This window comes from Dendropsophus ebraccatus, chromosome 8 (genome assembly GCF_027789765.1).
Source record: "Dendropsophus ebraccatus isolate aDenEbr1 chromosome 8, aDenEbr1.pat, whole genome shotgun sequence".
In the NCBI taxonomy this organism is placed as follows: Eukaryota; Metazoa; Chordata; class Amphibia; order Anura; family Hylidae; genus Dendropsophus; species Dendropsophus ebraccatus.
In genome coordinates, this window is record NC_091461.1 from 83,085,724 (window position 1) to 83,109,099 (window position 23,376).

Genomic DNA, 23,376 nt, shown 5'->3' on the forward strand with positions numbered 1-23,376 from the left:
ATCAAATTTCTTTTTCTTTGTTTTAACAATATAAATGAATCAACATAACAGAGTAATGTATTTTAATAATAATAACAACAATGTAACGGGTACACAGGCCTTATAGTATTATGGTTAGGTATTGAATTATTACAAGGTACAGTAATCATACATAGACACCATACAGAGTCGCTTTAAAGAGGTTATCCAGTGCTACAAAAACATGGCCACTTTTTCCCCTACTGTTGTCTCCAGTTCAGGTGTGGTTTGCAATTAAGCTCCATTTACTTCAATGCAACTGAGTTTCAAAACCCCACCCAAATTGGAGACAACAGTAAGGGGAAAGTGGCCATGTTTTTGTAGCGCTGGATAACCCCTTTAAAGTGACTCTACCCACAATCTGACCTCCCCCTCATCACCTGTGTTCACACAGGTGATGAATAGGAGAAATTGTTCTAGGGGCATTCCTAGTGATGGGGAGGAGGGACGGAGGGGTGTCGCAATCCTAAGGCATGGGTGCTCTAGGCCAGGGCTGCAAGTTTTAAAGTTGCTTTTTAGGACAATAACTGCATCTCCTGCCAAACGGACCCCAGGACAGAACTTGGAATAAAAGCAGCTATTCGAAAGTGTAAGCGGTTTGTGTGTGTGTGTGTGTGGGGGGGGGGGGGTGCACACTGTGGGTACAGAGTCGCTTTAAATACAAAATAAGGAACTATAAACATTCCGGGTTATTGTGTATAATTCTTTGGGGATATACACTTCGTAGCCAATTTAAAAAGAAGGAAATAGAAGTATAGTTGGGGAAATTGGGCGCTGTCCTATGGAGATTAGGGGGATATTTATTAAGGTGCGCAGTAGGCATTTTCTTATTCTTTGTTCGCACATGCTTGTTGTGCAAATAAATGTTCCCCTTTACTGAAAAAGAAACCTACGCCAGCTCCGATTTTGTTTCATGCAGACATCCACTGCTACATCTTGTGATCTTAGATGGCGTATGAACTCCACAAGCTGAAAGGACACAGAAAAGGCTACAAATTAAACATTTTCATTTCACACAAAGAATTAAAAGTAGGAACTGTCAGAGGGAGTATGTATAAGGAAGGTCCTCAATAGGAGGTACAGAAAAGAATTCCAAATTCACCATAGTGATATCAAGTGCACATATAGTATTAAAGTGACACTGTCACCCCCTTATTGCATTTTGACTGCTCTCCACAGGTGTAAAGGGTAAATGTTACAGCTTTCATTATAAGTAATGAAAGCTGTAACATTTACCCTTTATACCTGTGGAGAGCAGTCAAAATGCAAATAGGGGGTAACAGTGTCACTTTAAAGGATGACTTAAAGTATCACTGTCGTTATAACTTTTAAAATCTAAATCAACAGTAGATGTGAAATAAAGCAAGTTTGCAATATAAAGTGGTACCTTGAATTACGAGCATAATTCGTTCTGGGACCATGCTTGTAATCCAAATCCACTCTTAAACCAAAGCTAATTTTCCCATAAGAAATCATAGAAATGCAGACAATTGGTTCCACACCCCAAAAATAATGATTTATTATTCTGAATAACATGTAAAACTAATGAAACAAACATTTAGAAACAGCTGGATATATTATATTATAAGTTACTGTACAGTAATGGAGAGGATGGGAAACACAAGGGCTGACAGGGACTGCAGGGAGCATGAAGGAATGAGCAGGACAGATGTAGGCACATACATGCAGCACTCTCTGTCCAGGGAGAGAGGGGTTACAGCTATGAAGAGATTACCTCCACAGTCCTGTCCCCTGATGTAAGCCTCAGCCGGAAGTATATCTGCCATGATTTGGAAGGTGAGGGTAACTTCCTGGGTTAGAGTACAGGGCTGTAGACCCCGCTATGCAGACCATGTCCCTCTCCCACTCCCCCCTTCCACCCAGTACAGGGAGCTCTTAAACCAAAGCAATGCTCTTAAACCAAGTCACAATTTTGAAAAACTGTGAGCTCTTAAACCGAAACACTCTTAAACCAAGGTACCACTGTACATTCATTATTTTTCTTGTAGTTATCATGCTGTAAAACAAAGCTGAACTTACCAAAAATCCAGGTCCTGTCTCCTGAAGGCAGATTTTCTCACTTGTGTTGGTTAAAAAAAAAGAGACTAAACACAGGAATTGCGGCCAGTACAACTTCTGTAGTGTGGATCCCAAGGGCTTTTCAATACAGTTCTTCGCACCCAACAATCACCCCAACGCTCAGGATGTGTGATAAGCATTTATCTAAGGGCCATTTAGCTCCCCACCCCTCCCCGCTTTTCCCTGTCATAGGGAACCCAGAGTATTCCCAGAGAATTGAGGATACGGTATTTAGGAAATGGCACTTGGCGAATGCAGGGCGAGCTGGCGCTTTTATAAAGGAGGGGCACTGGATTACAATTGTCCATCTGAATGGAGTAACTGATCCTTGCCCATTGGGCTGGTGGCGATGTTTTCAACTGAACCATTTTCTGCGCTCTCTGCCTAATGCTAGAAGGTATGATAGACCTTTAACAGATTTTGAACGGTTATGCACGGGAGAGGGTTATCTGCGTCACTCTCTATCTATTATTTATTCAGTTCTTTGCGCCCCCCGAACACCATCAGCCCTCCTTACCTGTCCGAGTGGGAGAGAGATTTAGAAATGACTCTTACGGAACAGCAGAAAACTCGCATTTATGCACTCACCCATACTTCCTCAATTTCGAGCAGATATCAAGAAACTAGTTTTAAGATCCTTTCTAGGTGGTATCGTGTCCCAACGTGGCTGCACAGAATTTACCCAGAAAGTCCCTCAGGATGTTGGAGGGGATGTGGGGAGGAGGGAACACTCATTCACACCTTTTGGAATTGTCCACGTTTAGATGGGTTTTGGAAAGAGGTGTGGAGGATAACTTCCAGTTTTACAACATATCCTTTGCCTTTTACACCAGCCTTGTTTTTATTACATCTGTCAGATATTCCAATGGGGAGTTATCGGCGCTCATTGGTACGTCATTTGATTAATGCAGCTAAAGTATGTATTCCAATGCTATGGAAGAGTGAGGAGGTACCATCCATTAAAATGTGGTTAAATAAGGTTGAAAAAATATATAAAATGGAAGACCTTATCTCACAATTATGAGAAAACAATAATAGATTTCTAGATACCTGGTATTCCTGGTGTCAATATAAGGAATCCACCGAATATAAAAGGATAATGGACATTTAGAGAGGAGAGGAGGGATGGAGGGGTTGGGTGTGTTTTTTTCCCTTTGGGGGGAGGGGGTGAGTGAGTTTACATGTCTTTGTATAATTGTGTGTGTGTGTGTGGGGGGGGGGGGCTCTATTTATTTTATGTAATTATGTAAAAATTTTATAAAGGAGTGAATTAAAAAAGAAATCATAGAAATGCAGAAAATTGGTTCCACACCCCAAAAATAATGATTTATTATTCTGAATAACATGTAAAACTAATGAAACAAACATTTAGAAACAGCAGGATATGTGATATTATAAGTTACTGTACAGTAATGGAGAGGATGGGAAACACAAGGGCTGACAGAGACTGCAGGGAGCATGAAGGAATGAGCAGGACAGATGTGGGCACATACATGCAGCACTCTCTGTCCAGGGAGAGAGGGGTTACAGCTATGAAGAGATTACCCCCACAGTCCTGTCCCCTGATGTAAGCCTCAGACGGAAGTATATCTGCCATGATTTGGAAGGTGAGGGTAACTTCCTGGGTTAGAGTACAGGGCTGTACAGGGAGCTCTTAAACCAAAGCAATGCTCTTAAACCAAGTCACAATTTTGAAAAACTGTGAGCTCTTAAACCAAAACACTCTTAAACCAAGGTACCACTGTACATTCATTATTTTTCTTGTAGTTATCATGCTGTAAAACAAAGCTGAACTTACCAAAAATCCAGGTCCAGTCTCCTGAAGGCAGATTTTCTCACTTGTGTTGGTTAAAAAAAAAGAGACTAAACGCAGGAATTGCGGCCAGTACAGAGAGTCACGGCTCACTGTGTCCATCAATCACATGACTGCCTTCTCTTTGTGAGCGCTCAGATGGCCTGGGATACACAGGACTTCATGCTTTCTGACTGTTTCCTGTTTTTTGAGTAAAAAACTGCCAGAAAACAGGAAGTGCCGTGTTTTCTATGATAACTAAAAAAAAAAAAATAATGAATGTAAATTGCAAACTTGCTTTATATCACATCTACGGTTGATTTAGATTTTGAACGTTATAATGACAGTGAAATTTTAAAGAAGCACTCCCCCAAATACTTTTATTCTATAAGGAATTAGGTCCTTGCACTCTGAAATTCTACTCCTTTGACAAGGAACTAATAAGGTAATTATGAGGAACTGTCAATAATTTCTGGTAAAGAATTTTGATGAGAAATTAATAACCATTTAATGAGGATTTTTCCTCGTGTATTCCTCTGAAAATTTTACATGACCATTTACTCACTAAGAACATACCCTAAAGGCCCTATTCCACGGAGCGATTACCGTCCTTATTCGGCCGATATCGGCCGCTAAGGACGATAATCGTCCCGTGGAATAGAGTGCAACGATCAGCCGACATCGTTCATGTTGGCTGATCGTTGCAGTCGCTTGTTTTTCAACATGTTGAAAAACAAGCGACTGATACAGAAACGATCTGCTGCTGTCGCTCTGTTGAATAGGAGCATCGGCAGCAGACGCTGCTGTATCCTATGGGCTGCCCAGACGATCAGCGATACCCCGGGCAGCCCCCCTGCAGCTCCCCGCCGCCCCTCCCGCACTCACCCACCCTATTCTACGAGGCTGCAGCGAGCGGGGAACGAGGAGCAAACGAGCGCTGAGAGCGCTCGTTTGCTCCTCTAGACGGCCCGTGGAATAGGGCCAAAACAGTTAAAGAGAAACCTTGTCCCTATGGCCCACAGGGTGCTAAGGATGAAGATATGTCTCTTAGCTTTATCCATGGTACTGTTCCTGTGCAGTTTTAAGCTATGTCCAAACAACATATCGATAACGGCCGTTGTTGCATTGAAAACTGCATTCAAAACAATGTACAACGTCCGGAAATAATTGACATGCTCATTATTTGAACTGCTGTAGCAAACAAACAATGCAAACAATGCATTGTGTAAATAATGGACATTGTTTGCCTTGACGTCAATGCAACACATTTCACTATGAAAAGAATGGCTAATGTTTTATTTGAAAACAACAATCACTCTTTTCATAAAATGTATGTTGTGTGAACATAGCCTAAGGTCCAGTTCACACTGAGCAAAAATGGCGGAATCCCGCCGTGCTCAGTGTCCTACAGTGTCTCTATGGGAGGGCCCACGCGCCTCCACTTCCTCCCCTCTCCGCTCAAAGAATTGACATGTCAGTTCTTTGAAGGGAGAGCGGCGGGAGCCATTTTTGCTCAGTAAGAACTGGGTCTTAATGTAGTCATCTTTCCAGTAAGGCCATTTGAAGCACTGTCCATCCCCCAGTGAGCCAAACCGAACCACGCCCGGCACTTGCTGAGTCAACGGAGGTTGGCATGGAAGGGGGCTTATGGCCCTATTCCACGGGTCGTTTTAGAGGAGCAAACGAGCGCTATTAGCGCTCGTTTGCTCCTCGTTCCCCGCTCGCTGCCGCCGCTATTCATCGCGGCTGCAGCGAGCGGGTGAGTGCGGGAGGGGCGGCAGGGAGCTGCGGGGGGGCTGCCCGGGGGATCGCTGATCGTCCGGGCAGCCCATAGGATATAGCAGCGTCTGCTGCCGATGCTCCTATTCAACGGAGCGACGGCAGCAGATCGCTGCTATATCAGTCGCTTGTTTTTCAACATGTTGAAAAACAAGCGACTGCAACGATCAGCCGACATGAACGATGTCGGCTGATCGTTGCACTCTATTCCACGGAACGATTATCGTCCGTAGCGGTCGATATCGTCCGAAAACGAACGATAATCGTTCCGTGGAATAGGGCCATTAGCCTCCTGACACTGTATTTTTTACAATTAGAGGAATCGTAAATTGCAGCTAAAATGTACACTAACTCTGAGATTTTAGAAGCACAACACATGGCCTGCTTTATTACCTGAATTGGTAGGGGACACAAACCTCTTAATGAATCAGGTAAGCGAACAGCAGAATGACTGATCGCTGCATCATTTGTGCAGCCATTGTTTACACGAAATAATGTTTAGAAGATCACAATGATCTTTTGTAACGCACGTTTGCGTAATTGTTGGATCATCTCTGGCACTTTTACACGTGCAAATTATTGTGTTGGTACGTGATTAGTGATAATCAGCATGCTGTATTGTTCATGTGGCCATTAAAATTAGTTGTTATCGGCTGCGCATTTCCTATTTACACAGAGAGATGTGCAGCCAAAAATGATAAATTTCACGCCGCACAAAAAATCTAATCAGCCAGTGAGTGGTGGCGTTTGCTCAACAGGTGATCTCTGTCCCTTTAACACAGGCCAATTATTGACTTAATGAGTGTTCCTAGAAACGCTCATCAGTAGTGATGAGCGAACACTGTTCGATCGAATAGTAAGGCATTCGATCTATTGAATATTACCGAATAGTTTGCCGAATATTCGATAAGCGTTCAAATCCCCCTACTTTTGTTTTTTTTCCTCCAAGTGGTTGAATAGACGTTTTTCAAAAAAACGAATACTTGTTACCATAGACTTTAATGAGATTGAATATTCGCATATCGAGGAGATATTCGTACAAATATTGAATATTCAAATATTTCACTATTCGCTCATCACTACTCATCAGTAATCTGACCGTGTAAAAGGACCCAAAGGGCCAGTTCACACAGAGTAAAAGAGCCTGAATTCTGTCTATGGGAGAGATCGCACGCCTCCGCTCTCCACGCCACTCCGCTCAAAGAATTGCCATGTCAATTCTTTGACCGGAAAGGTGCAAAGAGAGGAGGCGTGCGATCTCTCCCATAGAGAGCCTGTGTGACACGGAGGCTGGCGGGATTACACGGCGGACAGTTCCGTCTCGGAATTCCGCCTCTTTTACTCCATGTGAACTGGCCCTAAGACTGGCGTGTAAAATGGAAGTCGTGATAAATTTTCTCTTTTATCTTTCAGAATATACTGAAATAAACAACAATGTAAGGTCAACAATGGATTCTGACCATGACCTGGGGACTAAAAGTAATATGCAATGATCAGAGCCATAAACCACTTACTTGCATTGGTACTGGGTATCTGTGAAGTGGGCCATTAGAATGTCTTTTATGTGTTTCGGAGGTGTTAGCCCCAACTCCTCTGCTCTCTGCCAACGCTCCAAACGTGTGATACCTAAAGCAATAAACACAATGGTAAAAATCTAAAAGGGACACAATGGATACAATCAGGGTCAACTTGGGGGAACATCTTTCCTCCCCAGTAAAGGGTGCAGGATATCTGCTATTATACAGTCTGTCCTCATGCACTATTCCTTCTTCATTACCCCTGAAAAGATCCATAGATCACAGTCTATGGATTATATATTGTTGTTCCCCAGCCAGCTTGCAGTGTCTTTCAGACTATGCTGCAACTCTGAGGGTGCAGGACCTATAGTGATACCACAGTCACATGATCAAGATTCTGCACCCAATCTCTGCAGAGGAGGAAAACTATACTATGTGTGTTGTGTGTATAGTGAAATCTTAGTGTGTTGCAAGTGATTTGCTAGAAGTGAAGTACACAAAAGGGTCTGGTCTGGAGTTTGCCTTTATTTTTTTATGTAGTCTGGATTCTAGATTAATTTTGAGGTCAGTCTGCAATCTGAATTATTCTGGGGTTTAATCGGAGATCTTCATTTATTTTGGGTGAGTAATCTGTAACCTAGATTAATTTTGAGGTCTGGTCTGGCTGTGTTACAGGCTATGGACACATCCAACATTTTTGGCATACAGTGGCCTTTTGCATCAAAAGCTATCTGAAAAGTCTCTGATGGGTTTCAGTATAGCCCCTCCCATGAACACATATTTGGGCTCCTTTTTGTGCATGTGTAAGGTTCCGATCATACCTGAACCAGAGCTGGTGCCCCCTTATGTTTAACTGATCTGACCTCTACTTCTCTTCTCAATGTACACGTTTCTTGTATATTGTATTGAGTGTGTCCCCACTGCAGCAGTGGCAATATGACAGCTCGTCTCTCTCTGTACACCCATTGAGTACACAGCAAAACACAAGCCGCTGTCACACCCCTATGGTTGCAGCAGGAACAACTGCAATTTATTTGTGTCCCATACACTGCATAGCGAGTGAAAAAGGGGAAAAGACACACACCATGTAACCTCAAGAGTTGCTGTTACCATACGTACGATACTAAAGTAACCTCAAGCTGCAGTCGCCGTTCTGCAGTTCCATCATGTCTTGCATGTAAAGATGTGATGTAACAGCAGAATTGTGAGAATAGCTTTAAAGCTGCAGTCACTACTCTGCTGTTACATCATGTCTTATATGCCACTTAACTCAAGAGCTGCATTCCCTATGCTGCTGTTACATCATATGTTATCCTCCAGTTGCCTAAAGGCCGTATTGCACTGCCCGACTCTGAGGAGCAAACGGGCGCTGTCCGCTATTCCACGCGGCAGCAGCGAACGGGTGAGTCCGGGGAGGGCTGGGGGAAGCTTCCCGAGTGATCGCTGATCGTCCAGGCAGCCCATAGGATATAGTGGTGGTCTGCTGCCACCACTCCTATTCCACGGAGCGGCGGCTGGAGGTTGCTTCAGCGATGTCGGCTGATCGTTGCCCCCCTATTCCGTGGAACGATTTTCCAGGCCTTTAACCCCTTCCCTCCGCAGGACGTATCGGAACGTCCTGCAGTTGGGGGGTTGATGAGGTTCAGAGAGGGGCCGCGCCGCGGCCCCGATCTAAACCGCCGCGATCCCAGCTGCTTACGACTATTAGCAGGTACCGCTGATTAGCCGCATCTGCTAATTAGGACAGGTAGATGCAGCTGTCAAACATGAAAGATGCCTAACTGTCTTGTGTGCCCCTCTCCCTGGTGTCTAGTGGCCCGGAGATCCGGTGTACTAAGCCGGCCGGGGCTCAGCGTCGGAATGACGTTGATCCTGGCTCGGCAATCCATTTAGATGGTCTGCTGCAGACCATTATAATAGAGCAATGATCTGATGGATCGGTGCTGTATTATATACACAGCATTGATCCCAATGGTGGATCAGTGCTGTGTATATAGAAGTTTAAAAGTTTAAATCACCCCCTTTTCCCATTTTATAAATAAAAATACATAAACATATTTGACATCGCCGCGTGCGTAGTCCCCGAAATATTAAATTGTTACATTCCTGATCTCGCATGGTACATGGTTTAAGCGCCAAAGTGCAAAATTGCGCATTTTTGGTTGCATCAAATTCAGAAAAATTGTGATAAAAAGCGATCAAAAAGTCGCATATACGCAAGTAAGGTATCGATAGAAAGTAAAAATCATGGCGCAAAAAATGACACCTCACACAGCCCCATAGACCAAAGGACAAAAGCGCTATAAGCATGGGAATAGAGTGATTTTAAAGAACATTTAAGTTTTTTTGAAAGGTTTTGATTTTTTATAAGCTATCAAATAATATAAAAGTTATACAAGTTACATATCATTGTAATCGTAACAACTTGAGGAACATGCGTAACAAGTCAGTTTTACCATATGGCGCATGGCGTAAACACAACCCCCCCCCCCCCCCCCCCCCAAATAAAAAATATTGCATTTTATTTTCAATTTCACTGTGCATATAATTGTTTTCTGGTTTCGCAATAAATTTATGCAAAAATTAAGTCTGCCATTGCAAAGTACAATTGATGAAGTGAGCGAAACGTGCGTCGGGCTGGTGGGCTGGACGGGGTAAGATGTCAGTGTTGGTTTGTTTTTCACTTTTGTGTGGTCGCATAGGAATTGAAATCTGTAGGGCCTTACTTGTGGTGCTCTATTCATTACCTGGCCGGCCGCTGAGGGGTTACAAACAGTCTCTCCTCCATTATACTATATTATAGTATACTACATCTATACTGTAACTGGTGCAGGTTAAATACTTGTCATCTGCTATAATTTCAGTGACCACCAGATGGTAGTGTTGCAATTGGTATACATAATATTGCAGCACTTATAATTTCTAATTTTATATTGATTTACCACACTGAGATCTTTCTCCCCCTCTGACCTTGTGCTATCTGTGTCTTTTCCCATGAAATTCCCTAGTTTTTATCAATTTTTCTAAATCATGTATATGTAAAAAAAGGACTTTGTTATACTTCTAAATTATTGTGCAATTTTTTTCCAGGTTTTCTGCAAAGTACAATTAGTTGCACAAAAAATAAGGGCTCATGTGGGTTTGTAGGTGAAAAAATGCAAGTGCTATGGCCTTTCAAACCTGAGGAGGAAAAAACGAAAACGCAAAAACAAAAATATGCCCAGGAGGGAAGGGGTTAAGAGCTGCAGTTCCTATTCTGATGTCACATCATGCCTTTTACTTCAGTCACCTCAAAAGCTGCAGCCACAATTGGAAATGCGAATGCAGCTCTAAAAGTGACTGGAGTATCAGGCATGATGTAATGGAAGAATAGGGATTACATGAAGCAACAGGAAATAACATTACATTACGGAATTGCCGCGTATAACCCGCAGCGTATTCCGTCGCTCGTCCCCGCATAGACACTATTCTATGCACGGGCGGATTCCACGTTCTGTCAAAAGAATTGACATGCGGGGACGAGCAACGGAATACTCACGCCCCCTATGAGAGAAGGGAGGGTGGAGCTAACTTTCAGTAAAAAAACAAAAACTTTTGACATTTCATCAGCGATATCAATCAAATCTGGCTTTTTTTGCTTCATTACAGTCTATAAAGCGAAAAAGTCAGACTTTGTCTAGCTGAAAAGTTGAATGCACTGCTGCGCTCTCCCACCAGCTCTATTTCCTAATCACTGCTGAGACCTTCTGCAGGTCTGATGACATGTCAGTTATTTCAAACGACAGTAATGCTTGAAGCTGTGCTAGTTCATGTGAAACCATGTGACCAGTTCAGGAGGGCAGGGAATTTTGCAAACCAGAAAAGAGGGTTGTTGAATGCATGGAATGGAAATCACAACGCAAAAACAAAAACTTTTTTTTTACAGGAACTAAAATTCTCATTAATGAAAGTTATTGAAAGTTTAGTACATAAAACACTTGGCTCACCAGAGGTTCTGTTGAACCAAACTCGGGCATCACATAACCCTATAGTGGCCTGTGTTTTGTGAATGTCACCTCCTGACCACTTACCAAGCTGATGGCACCGCTGAATAGATATAATGAAAGTATTCGGAACACACCCCTTTGTTGCCTGTGTCCGTGTTTTATTCTCATTAAAAAAAAACTATGTTTTTCATGTGAAAAGTGTTAGAGGCGAGGCCTGGGCCCTAGCACCGCTAATGCTTCACTGTGCTGTATGCACATGATATGTTGCTGATTATGCAAGGGGCGGGCATACAGCACAGTGAAGTGTAGCCTTGCTAGGGCCTGGGGGACTCGACTCATGGCCCAAATAAAGATTTTTTAAAATGAAAATATAAATACAGACACAGGCAACATGTATGTTTGTATGTTCTAAATGCTTTTATCCATACCTATCCAACGGTGTCCACAGCTCTGTATTCGGTCAGGGGGTGATGGATCCACTTTAACCCCTTAAGGTCAAAACCAATTTTCGTTTTTGCACTTTTGCTTTTTCCACTTTATGTTTAAAAGTCCATAGCTCTTGCATTTTTTCACCTAGAGACGTATATGAGCGCTTATTTTTTGCGAAACCAATTGTACTTTGCAATGACAGGCATTATTTTTCCATAACATATGCTGCGAAACCGGAAAAAAATCATTTGCGCTGTCAAATTGGGAAAAAAAAGGAATTTGTTTTGATTTCGGGGAGTTTTGCATTTACGCCGTTCGCCCTATGGTAAAAATGACTTAATATGCATGTTCCTCAAGTCGTTATGATTACAATGATATGTAACATGTATAACTTTTATATTATCTGATGCCTTGTAAAAAATTCAAACCATTGTTAACAAATATATGTTCCTTAAAATCGCTCCATTCCCAGGCTTATAGCGCTTTTATCCTTTGGTCTATGGGGCTGTGTGAGGTGTCATTTTTTGCGCCATGATGCGTTCTTTTTATCGGTACCTTGATTGCACATATAAGACTTTTTGATCACTTTTTATTACATTTTTTCTGGATTTGATGCGACCAAAAATGCGCAATTTTGCACTTTGGAATTTTATTTGCGCTTACGCCGTTTACCGTGCAAGATCAGGAATTGGGCGATTACGCGCGCGGCGATACTAAATATGTTTATTTATTTGTTTATTTATATTTATAAAATGGGAAAAGTGGGGTGATTGGACTTTTAACCCTTTGAGGACCAGGCCCAAAATGACCCAGTGGACCGCACAAATTTTGATCTTAGTGCTTTCGTTTTTCCCTCCTCCCCTTCTAAGAGCTCTAGCACTCTCAGTTTTCTATCTACAGGCCATGTAAGTGCTTATTTTTTACAGGAATAGTTGTACTGTGTAATGGCGTCATTCATTTTACCATAACATGTATGATGGAATTCCAAATATATTATTTATGAAGATATAAATAGGTGAAATCGTAAAAAAGAATGCAATATGGTAACTTTTGGGGGGTTCCTGTGTCTAATGCACTATATGGTAACAGCGACATGACACTATTATTCTATAGGTCAGTCCGAACACAACCATATGCAGGTTACACAGATTCTCTAATGTTATATATATATTTTTTTATGAAATCCTTTTTTTTTGGCAATTAAATATTAATAAAATGGGCCTATTGTGACACTTATAACGTTTTTATTTTTTCACCTACGGGGCTGTATGGGGTGTCATTTTTTCCGCCATGATCTCTAGTTTTTATTAATACCATATTTGTGAAGATCAGACGTTTTGATCACCTTTTTATTGATTTTTTTAAATATATAATGTAACATAAAATCGGTAATCTGCGCACTTTTTCCCCTCTTTTCGTGTACGCCGTTCGCCGTTAGCAATGACGCTTGTTATATTTTAATAGATCGGACAATTATGCACGCTACTGTATATTATATGTTTATCTATTTATTTATTTTTATATGTTTTATTTATATTATGGGAAAGGGGGGTGATTTCAACTTTTATTGGGGGAGGGGTTTTGGGGTAGTGTAATAGTATTTTGAACTTTTTTTTTTTTTACACATTTGAAGTCCCTTTGGGGGACTTCTACATTCACTACTTGGATTTTTACACTGACCATTGCTATGCCATAGGCATAGCATTGATCAGTGTTATCGGCGATCTGCTCATTGAGCCTGTCTGTGCAGGCTCAGTGCAGCAGATCGCCGATCGGACCGCACGGAGGCAGGTAAGAGACCTCCGGCGGTCCGTTTCAACGATCGGGACCCCCGCAGTCACACTGCGGGGGTCCCGATCGGTAAGTGAAAGGGGACTCCCCCTGTCACTTGCACTTAAACGCCGTGGTCGCGGCGTTTAAGGGGTTAATGACAGGCGGCAGCGCGATCGCTGCAGCGTGTCATTACCGGTGAGGTCCCGGCTGCTCACTGCAGCCGGCCCCCACCTGCTATGAAGCTTCATAGCCGGAGAAACACCCAGGACGTAGGGTTACGTCCAGGGTCGTCTGGGGACAGACTTCCATGACGTAACCCTACGTCCAGGGTCGTCTAGGGGTTAATAGGGGAGGGGATTTTTTATTAATAAAAAAACATTTTTAGTTTTATTTTTACTTTAACTAGAAGTCCCCCTGGGGGACTTGTATATAAACAGCACTGATCTCTCATAGAGATCAATGCTGTGTAGATCGATTAGATCGGTCATAAATTGCTATGGCCTGCTGCAGGCCAAAGCAATCTATTGCCGAGCCGGGATCAGCGCCATTCCGACGCTGAGGCCCGGCACGGGCAGAAGAACGGATCTGTCCCACTAGACACCAGGGATGCACGGAAGAAAGCCTCTAAGTGCAGCTGTCAGGTTTGACAGCTGCACTTAGAGGCTTAAATAGCCGGCGTGGCAACGGGACCCGCGCCGGCTAATAGAGGCACTGCCCGGCTGCACATGCACATGTCCCGGCGGGACCCCGCTCTGAACACCCCCCGCGGCACCATGACGTATCAGATACGTCATGGGTCGCTAAGGGGTTAAAGCAGCAGGTTGAAAGACTAAAGCCAGTCTAGATCAAAGTTGGTCATCTCATTTCTTCTCCTGGGGGGCACCAATTGAAATTCTGCGCAGCCAACCCTGAATGCAATATGTAGTAACATACATCCTGGTACCTGTACACGGTCCATATCGCCAATCGAGATCAAACTGGATCAGCTTGTCTAAGGAAGATAACTCAGGTAGTACAGCCCCTGCATGACAGGAGAGAGAAGTTAATATAGCAGTTCTGGACTTGTCAATGTCATTTCTCCTGACACAATTTTGATCAGCCCCAGAAATTTACATGCTGAAATTGCCATGTGTGAATATGCCAACAAAACACAGCAATCACTGAGCTCAAGGAGATTAGTGAAAAAATTCCAATGAAATACTCAATCAAGAGTCTCCACTGATGTCCCCAAGAATTTAAATATGCAAAAAAGGAGTCCGTGGAGCCTCGGTTGCGAGTCTCAGAACACGGGAATAACCAGATATCTCTAGCCTGTTGGCACGGGGTGCCTCCATGATGGGGAGAGCACCACACCACCCTGATAGGTAGCACCCTGTTGTTTCCCTATTTATGTTCCAATACTCGCAACCGGGTGGGACCTAAGGGGCTACCTTTCAAGGGGATGTGGTGCTCTCCCCATCTGGAGGCACCCCGTGGCAACAGGCTAGGGATTACCTGGCTATTCCCGTGTTTTGAGACTCGCACGGCTCCACAGACTCCTTTTTTGCATATTTTTATGTGTGAATATGGTCACAAAAATCCTGTTGAAGTCAAGGGGACTCTGAGACCAGGTAGAATTTGATACAGATTATGCTTCAAATTCAGAATGGATTCTGCCTGAAATTACTTAGTGTGCACCTCTATTATTCAAAGGTGGATGAGTACTGCTATAGTCCCACCCCAGTGCACCACACCACCTAATTTGATTATTAAAGATTGTAGAGATTTGTAATTTACTTCTAATAAAAAAAATCTCAAGTGTTCCAGTACTTATCAACTGCTGAATGGAGAGCAGGAGAGGTTTTTTATGGCCACTTGCTACTGCTCTGGTCAGTTCCTGTCACGGACAGAGGTGTCAGCAAAGAGCACAGTGTTAGACTGGAAGGAATACATCACTTCTTGAAGGATATACAGCAGCTAATAAGCACTGGATGAGTTGAGATTTTTTTAATTACAAATCTCTGGCACTTTCTGGCACCAGTTGTTTTGAAATAAAAAATTTTGTTTTGTTTGTTTTAGGAGCAGGTGCCTTTTGATCTATCATACCATGTATGAGGGAACCCCCAAAATATAATTTATGGGGTGAAATTGGGGGAGGGGGATACAATTCTGCAAATTTTGGGGGGGCTCCATGTTGATGTAGTGCACTTAACGGTATAACTGACATGATATATTTATTCTATAGGTCAGTTTAAATACAATGATATGCAGTTTATATAGCTTTTCTAATAATTTACTATTTTTATTAACAGAAAAACTTTTTTTGCAAATAGGTGTGCTCTTATAGCTGACTCTTATAGTGCTATTATTTTTTCACATATGGGGCTGTATGTGGTGTAATTTTTTGCGCCATGATCTCTAGTTTTTATTAGCCCCATATTTGTATAAATGAGACATATTGATCATTTTTTATTAATTTGTTTTAAAATTTCAACGCAAGAATGCTTTTTTACTGCTTTTTGTTTACGTCGATCACCGAGTGGGAACAATATTGGTTTATTTTAATAGATTACGCACACTAAGGTATATAATATGTGTATTTATTTTCTGTGTTTAATTTATAAAATGGGAAAGGGGGGTGAATTAAACTTTTATTGGGGGAGGAGCTATGTAATTTTTTTATAATGTTTTTAATTTTTTTTTTACTTTTTATCTAACATTTTTACATCACATTTAAAGGAGAAGTCTGTCAAAAATTTTTATCAAAGTATTGTATTGCCCCCCAAAAGTTATACAAATCCCCAATATACACTTATTACAGGAAATGCTTATAAAGTGCTTTTTTCCCTGCACTTACTACTGCATCAAGGCTTCACTTCCTGGATAACATGTTGATGTCACGACCCGACTCCCAGAGCTGTGCGGGCTGTGGCTGCTGGAAAGGATGATGACAGGAGGACACTGAGGGACACAGGCACTGGAGGGACACTGAGCATCCCTCTGCCATCATCCTCTCCAGCAGCCACAGCCCGCACAGCTCTGGGAGTCGGGTTGTGACATCACCATATTGTCCAGGAAGTGAACATAAAGTGCACATAAAATGTTTTTTCCCTGCACTTACTACTGCAGTAGTAAGTGCAGGGAAAAAAAAACTTTATGTGCATGTCCCGTAATAAGTGTATATTGGTTATTTGTAGCATCTGCATAGAGCCTGTCTGCCTATGCATCGATCGCCGATATGACTGCCGTGAGGATTGGGAAGGTAAGAAACCTCCGGCAGTCAGATACAACGATCAGAGTCACACTGCAGGGGGTCCCGATCGTACAGTGACAGGAGAACAGCTCCTGTCACTGTTGTAAGACACTACAGGGGTTAATGGCGAATCGCCGTGTCAATAACAGTGAGGACGCAGCTGCTGATAGCAGTGGGTCCCCACACACTATGTGAGCTCAACTCCTGAGCAGGGGCGTAGCTAATGTCTCCTGGGCCCTGGTGCGAGAGGTCAACTTGCCCCCCCCCCCCCTTTCACGACCAAGTGATGCTACTGGTAGGTGTATGTGTGTGTGTGTGTGTATGTATATATATATATATATATATATATATATATATATATATACACACACTCCAAGACAGATATTACCAATAACACCAGCATATAGGAAGTGAAAATATTATCACCATATATATTACCGCCATACTGTTACTGTATACTGAGACCAATATTGCCAATAATACAAGTATACAAGGGGCAAATATTAACGCCACACCACAACCACTACCATCACCACCACATTGTTACTGACCAAAACCAGTATACTGAGACCAATAAAACACAGTACCGGATAAAAAGTAACAAATATTACCACCACATACTGACTAACACCGCCACATACTGACTAACACCACCGCTGCTACTGAATAAGATCCACTGTACACAGATCACTATCACCTCATCCACTCATATAGAGGTGGAAGCAGCTCCACACAGGTTGTATACACCATATAAATTACAGCGCAGATATATCAGGTGACTCACAGGGGACGTCTTGTCTGATCGGAGTTCTTCCCTTTTCATCTTCTCCGTCTGTCCTGGGCCGTTATGAGAACTTCTCCGAGCCACGAATCCACAGAATCTGCCAGACAGACATATTAGTCTCCTCACACTGACACCATCCTCATCTCTATACACACTGCACATCTGTACTGTCCCCTTTACACCCTCATTTGGTGGGTAGCCCTGACTCTATTTGACCCCCTTATAGTATATATAGATGGCCCCCACTGCATGTTGCACCCCCCTTCCCTTATAGATGGCACCCTCCCCTTATAGATGACCCCCTCCCCTTATTGATGACCCCCTCTACCCCCATTATAGATGCCCCCTCTCCCCCCCATTATAGATGCCCCCTCTCCCCCCATTATAGATGCCCCCCTCCCCTTATAGATGACCCCCTCTACCCCCATTATAGATGCCCCCTCTCTCCCCCCATTATAGATGCCCCCCTCCCCTTATAGATGGCCCCCACTCCCCGCCTTATAGATACCCCCTCCCCTTATAGATGGCCCCCTCTCCCCCCCTTGAAGATGGCCTCTCTTCCACCCATTATAGATGCCCTTCCCCTTCTCTTCCCCCCATTATAGATGCCCCCCCTTTCCTCTATGCTAAGCAGTATTTAAAAAACAAACAAACACACAAACTCACCTGACAAACCGCTCCCCCGGCGATCCTCTTCTTCTTCAGGGCTGTCCCCGGCTGATGCGCGGCTGCCGGGGGTGTCCCGTCCTATCCCCGGCAGCGCGCGCATCAGTGAGCTCCCTGTACGCGGGGGCTGTGACTTCTGACACAGGAAGCATCTCTGACGTGCGCTTCCTGTGCCGGAAGTCAGGGCCCCAGGCAGCTCACTGATGCGCCGCGCTGCCGGGGATAGGACGGGACACCCCCGGCAGCCGCGCATCAGCCGGGGGCCCGGACGAGCACGCTCTTGTGACCGCAAGCAAATCAATGCTTGCGGTCACAAGAGTAATTTAAGGGGGGAGCAGTGCAGTGGCAAGGGGGCCCCCCCTCGCGGGCCCCCCCTCGTAGCGGGCCGGGTCGCAGCGGCGACCGCTGCGACCCTGGTAGCTACGCCACTGCTCCTGAGCTCACTTCATAGCGCCTCCGGACTCACTGGCATACAGGTTCGTCATTGGTCCTTAAGTGACAGGCTCCTGTGAAGTAGCTGTTAAATTTAATTTAAAAAAATGCACTATGGAAACATAACAACAGGTTTTAGTCTTCTAACCTCCTGCTAGTCTAGGGCCACACTGTGTTTCTGCTGTCCATTTAACGTGTACGTTTTAAGGGAAAACGTAGTTGTGTGCATCCTGCAGCATCAGTCCTCCAATGACTTACATTGTGAAAAAAAAATTAAAGAAACAGCTCCATTTAAAAAAAAAGTTGGAAAATACATAGGAGCTTGGACAGGTATGTATAAAAATTATTATTTTACACTTAAGACAAGCACTGCACGGACATTGCTAACAAGATATATATATATATATATATATATATATATATATATATATATATATATATCCCTTGCTGCACAATTGTTGAGCCGTGAGTGGCAGCAGCAGACCGTTGCTGACTTCATCGGAACGATTTGCGAACGATTACAAAAAGATTAACAATGATTTTATGGTCTGCTCCAAAGATGCGATCAACCACACACAAAAAATTTTTGTTAGTCGTTTAATCGTTTTCTGCATACACACAGAAAGATTATTTCGATATAACGATTTTTCACACAATAATCTTTCCGTGCAATAGGGGCCCTAAGTCTCGCTTTAAGATAGTATATGATAGTGATGAATTTACCCCCAGCCTATGACTGCCCCCATGAGTGACAGCCAACCAACCATTGAAAGATTCCAGGCACCCCAACAGCTCTCCTAGGGAAGCCAGTTTTCCAGGGGATAGCAGCTGACAGAACAGATGCCCAGTGACAGCTCACTCAGAACTGACACTTATTAATTGCCAGCCCCCTCTCGGCGAGTGACAGCCACAAACAGCCATGCAGTCATAGTCACCATCCGTGTCCTGCTCAGTGGCCCGGTTCCTCCTGCTTGATGTTGGTCTTTGCCCCTTGACTGTGCACTCCCCATCTTCTCTGTCCTCCTCTTTTCTCTTAGTCAGACTGTCCTGCTTGTTGCCATGCCTGGCCACAGGCAGGTAGTCTGTCAGCTTGCGCTTTCTTCCCATGTTCCGCAGTCTTGGGAGCTGCTCAGACTAGTAATAACACTGCGACTTCTTCCTTGTTTATCTTCCGCTCTCACACACCCCTGCTGCTGCTGCTGCTGCTGCTGGTTACTTGTCTCGTCTGCCTGTGCTGTACTCGGCTAAGACGGCGCCACCTAGTGCTCACAAGAAGGGAGTGCACGGCATTATGCAATGGCCTCACGGGTTCTATACATCTAAAATATAGAAACGATTTGGGAATTCTCTATGTACTTCGAGACTTTAAAAGCGGCTGTAATTCATAGATCATATAGGGTATAGGTCTAAAAAAGTTTCCAGGGAAATGTTACATGAAATCTATATTATGGTGAAGTTCGAAACCAGCTTTAAACATGAGCTATAAAATCGGCTATTAGATTGTCACCAAGATTGACAGCCATGTGCACATAGCAGGTAAAAAGTAAGGTCAACAAGTTAAGAGGTTGACGTCAACAGCTTTTTAGCTACGTGTATTAGCTTTAAACATCTATGTGCGGTAATGTGCAAGGTTTAGCGCGTCCTGCAAAGAAAAACTATTACAGTGGTACCTTGGTTTAAGAGTAACTTGGTTTAAGAGCGTTTTGGTTTAAGCGCTCACAGTTTTTTAAAATTATGACTTGGTTTAAGAGCATTGCTTTGGTGTGAGAGCTCCATATACTGGGTGGGAGCGCGAGTGGAGGAGGGACATGGTCTGCATAGCGGGGTCTACAGCACTGTACTCTGACCCAGGAAGTCTCACTCGCCTGCCAAATCATAGCAGATCCACTTCAGGCTGGGGCTTGCATCAGGGGACAGGACTGTGGAGGTAATCTCTTCATAGTTGTAACCCCTCTCTTGCCGGACAGAGAGTGCTGCATGTATGTGCCCACATCTGCCCTGCTCTTTCCTTCATGCTCCCTGCAGTCTCTGTCAGCCCTTGTGTTTTCCATCCTCTCCATTACTGTACGGTAGCTTATAATATCACATATTCTGCTGTTTTTGAATGTTTCTTTCATTAGTTTTACATGTTATTCAGAATAATAAATATTTGTTTTTGGAGTGTGGAACCAATTGTTTGCATTTCTATGATTTCCTATGGTAAAATTTGCTTTGGGTTAAGAGTGGATTTGGATTACAAGCATGGTCCCGGAACGAATTAAGCTCATAATCCAAGGCACCACTGTATTTCTATAAATGGTAAAATGGGCCGCATCATGAGCAGTGCAGGGAGCGGTGCAGGGTGCGGCGCAGGGAGCATGCTGCCGCTTGTGCCGAAAGACAGAAGACAGTGTGTGGGAGGTGATTTGTTTTTTCCATCATTTGACGTGGGTGGTTTGGACAGCCATGGGCCCCCCAGGAGCCATGGACCCTGGACAGTTGCTAAAAAATGCCTACGTTGTAATCTGCCACTGATCATGAGGCTAGGAGGCCTCTCTCAGACTCTCTATTTTTGGCTTGCAGTTTTTTGGTGTTTTTCTAAAAAATATGCAATTGTATTTGTGTTTTTCCTTTTACAAATAATGTGATTCTTACATCATCACAGAACGTCCGGTGTCACAGAACGGCCGATCATCACAGAAAGGCCGGTGTCAGAGAAGATCATCCTGGACAGTACTACAGTACTGGCCTGATTATCTTCATCTCTGATTAATTTGTACGTGTGCGCCCGCATCTCAATTTGCCGCTGTACACAATGGAGTGTGTGGCTGGAGCCATACTCTCCATTGTGGGAACTGATAGATTCTCTGTGACCGCTATTTAATGAATAGCAGCCGCAGAAAACTGACATGTCAGTCTTTTTGTGCGGCCGGATGAAATCCCGGTGGGCGCATGGTCAGAAACACATGAAACATAACAGTTAACCCAGTGGCGAAATTAGAGGGGGGCAAAGGGGGCGGTCGCCCCCGGGCCCACCAAGGCTGGGGGCCCCCCGGGCCGGTCCCCCCCAGTACACTTAAGAGCCGCAGAGGCCGGATGTTAATTAGGCTGCTCTGCCACTTTAAGGCTGCCCGGAAGTAGCAGCCGCTGTACTCAGGGCAGACACTGCAGCTTCCTGTCTGTGTGTCTGCTCACTCTATTCCAGGGCAGAAGAGACACAGACAGGACCCCCTCCTCACAGCCCGGGCCACTCCCCCACTCCCTCACTACCTCCTCCGGCTGCTTCCTGCTCTCCTGGATGTCGGGACAGAAGAAGAGGAGGGGCCCAGAGTCCGACTGTGAGGAGAAGATCAGAGAACTGCACCACATGGCCCCCTCAGAGCTTCCCTGCAATTACAGTAAGTGCTGTGTGTCCTGGGTGCATGGGATGTGGGTGTCCTGGGTGCATGGGATGTGTGTGTCCTGGGTGCATGGGATGTGTGTGTCCTGGGTGCATGGGATGTGTGTGTGTGTCCTGGGTGCATGGGATGTGTCTGTGTCCTGGGTGCATGGGATGTGTGTGTGTCCTGGGTGCATGGGATGTGTGTGTGTCCTGGGTGCATGGGACGCGTGTGTGTCCTGGGTGCATGGGACGTGTGTGTGTCCTGGGTGCATGGGATGTGTGTGTGTCCTGGGTGCATGGGATGTGTGTGTCCTGGGTGCATGGGATGTGTGTGTCCTTGGGTGCATGGGATGTGTGTGTGTCCTGGGTGCATGGGATGTGTGTGTGTCCTGGGTGCATGGGATGTGTGTGTGTCCTGGGTGCATGGGATGTGTCTGTGTCCTGGGTGCATGGGATGTGTGTGTCCCTGGGTGCATGGGATGTGTCTGTGTCCTGGGTGCATGGGATGTGTTGTGTCCCTGGGTGCATGGGATGTGTCTGTGTCCTGGGTGCATGGGATGTGTCTGTGTCCTGGGTGCATGGGATGTGTGTGTCCCTGGGTGCATGGGATGTGTGTGTCCTGGGTGCATGGGATGTGTGTGTGTCCCTGGGTGCATGGGATGTGTGTGTCCTGGGTGCATGGGATGTGTGTGTGTCCCTGGGTGCATGGGATGTGTGTGTCCTGGGTGCATGGGATGTGTGTGTGTGTGTGTGTGTCCTGGGTGCATGGGATGTGTGTGTGTGTGTGTGTGTCCTGGGTGCATGTGATGTGTGTGCCCTGGGTGCATGTGATGTGTGTGCCCTGGGTGCATGGGATGTGTGTCCTGGGTGCATCGGATGTGTGTGTGTGTCCCTGGGTGTATGTAATGTGATGTAAGAAGAGATAAGTAAAACTTAGTGTTTAAGGCTATGTTCACACTACATACAGTAAGTTCCGTAGTAATCATGGCCGTTGTAACAATGGCCGTGATTTCTACGGAACTTATGTAGTACTGCCTTCTGAGGAATCCCAGCTGGAGTGTATACACATAGGTAGAGTTTATTTAGTAGTGTTCTCAAACCTGTGACAAAACTACAGCTCCCATCATGCCCTTCTGGCAGGAGATAGTGGGGATTGTAGTTTAAGAACAGCAGGAGGGTCACATGTTGGAGAATACTTTACTAAATAAACTGTACCCCTAAATGATTGCTTCCTAACAGTGGCTCCTGAGCTGTTACCAAACTAAAACTCTCATCATGTCCTGCCACCAGGGTACAATGGGAGTTGTAGTTTTGCCACTGGTAGGGAAACCATAATTTAGGAGGGAGGTTTATTTAGTATAGTGTTCTCCAACATGTGACCCTTCAGTCGCTACAAGACTAGAACTCCCATCATGTCCTGACATAATGGAGGTTGTAGTTAAGGAACAGCTGAGGAGACACTGGTTGGAAAACAATGATTTAGGAGGTCAGTAGTAAAGTACATTAGAGGGGACAGTGGTACAATACA

General features: G+C 44.4%; 1 protein-coding gene across 1 annotated transcript; it reads right to left on the reverse strand.

Annotated features, from left to right (window-relative positions):
- Positions 1–45: 45 nt before the first annotated feature.
- On the reverse strand, positions 46–19,712 carry POLD4 (DNA polymerase delta 4, accessory subunit). The gene is made up of 4 exons (XM_069979240.1): positions 19,423–19,712; positions 14,317–14,394; positions 7,183–7,294; positions 46–987 (listed from the first exon to the last, which is right to left on the reverse strand). The coding sequence occupies exons 1-4, from the start codon at positions 19,592–19,594 to the stop codon at positions 963–965; spliced, it is 387 nt and encodes a 128-aa protein (XP_069835341.1). The 5' UTR covers positions 19,595–19,712; the 3' UTR covers positions 46–962.
- Between the last annotated feature and the right edge of the window lie 3,664 nt (positions 19,713–23,376).

Excerpts from the sequence above, each read along its gene's own strand:
- POLD4 (XM_069979240.1), bottom strand. The coding sequence starts at position 19,594 with ATGGGAAGAAAGCGCAAGCTGACAGACTACCTGCCTGTGGCCAGGCAT. Across the intron at positions 7,295-14,316 it reads GCGATATGGACCGTGTACAG|GTATCACACGTTTGGAGCGT; the intron begins GTACCAGGATGT and ends TTATTGCTTTAG. Across the intron at positions 988-7,182 it reads GATACCCAGTACCAATGCAA|CTTGTGGAGTTCATACGCCA; the intron begins GTAAGTGGTTTA and ends GTGTCCTTTCAG.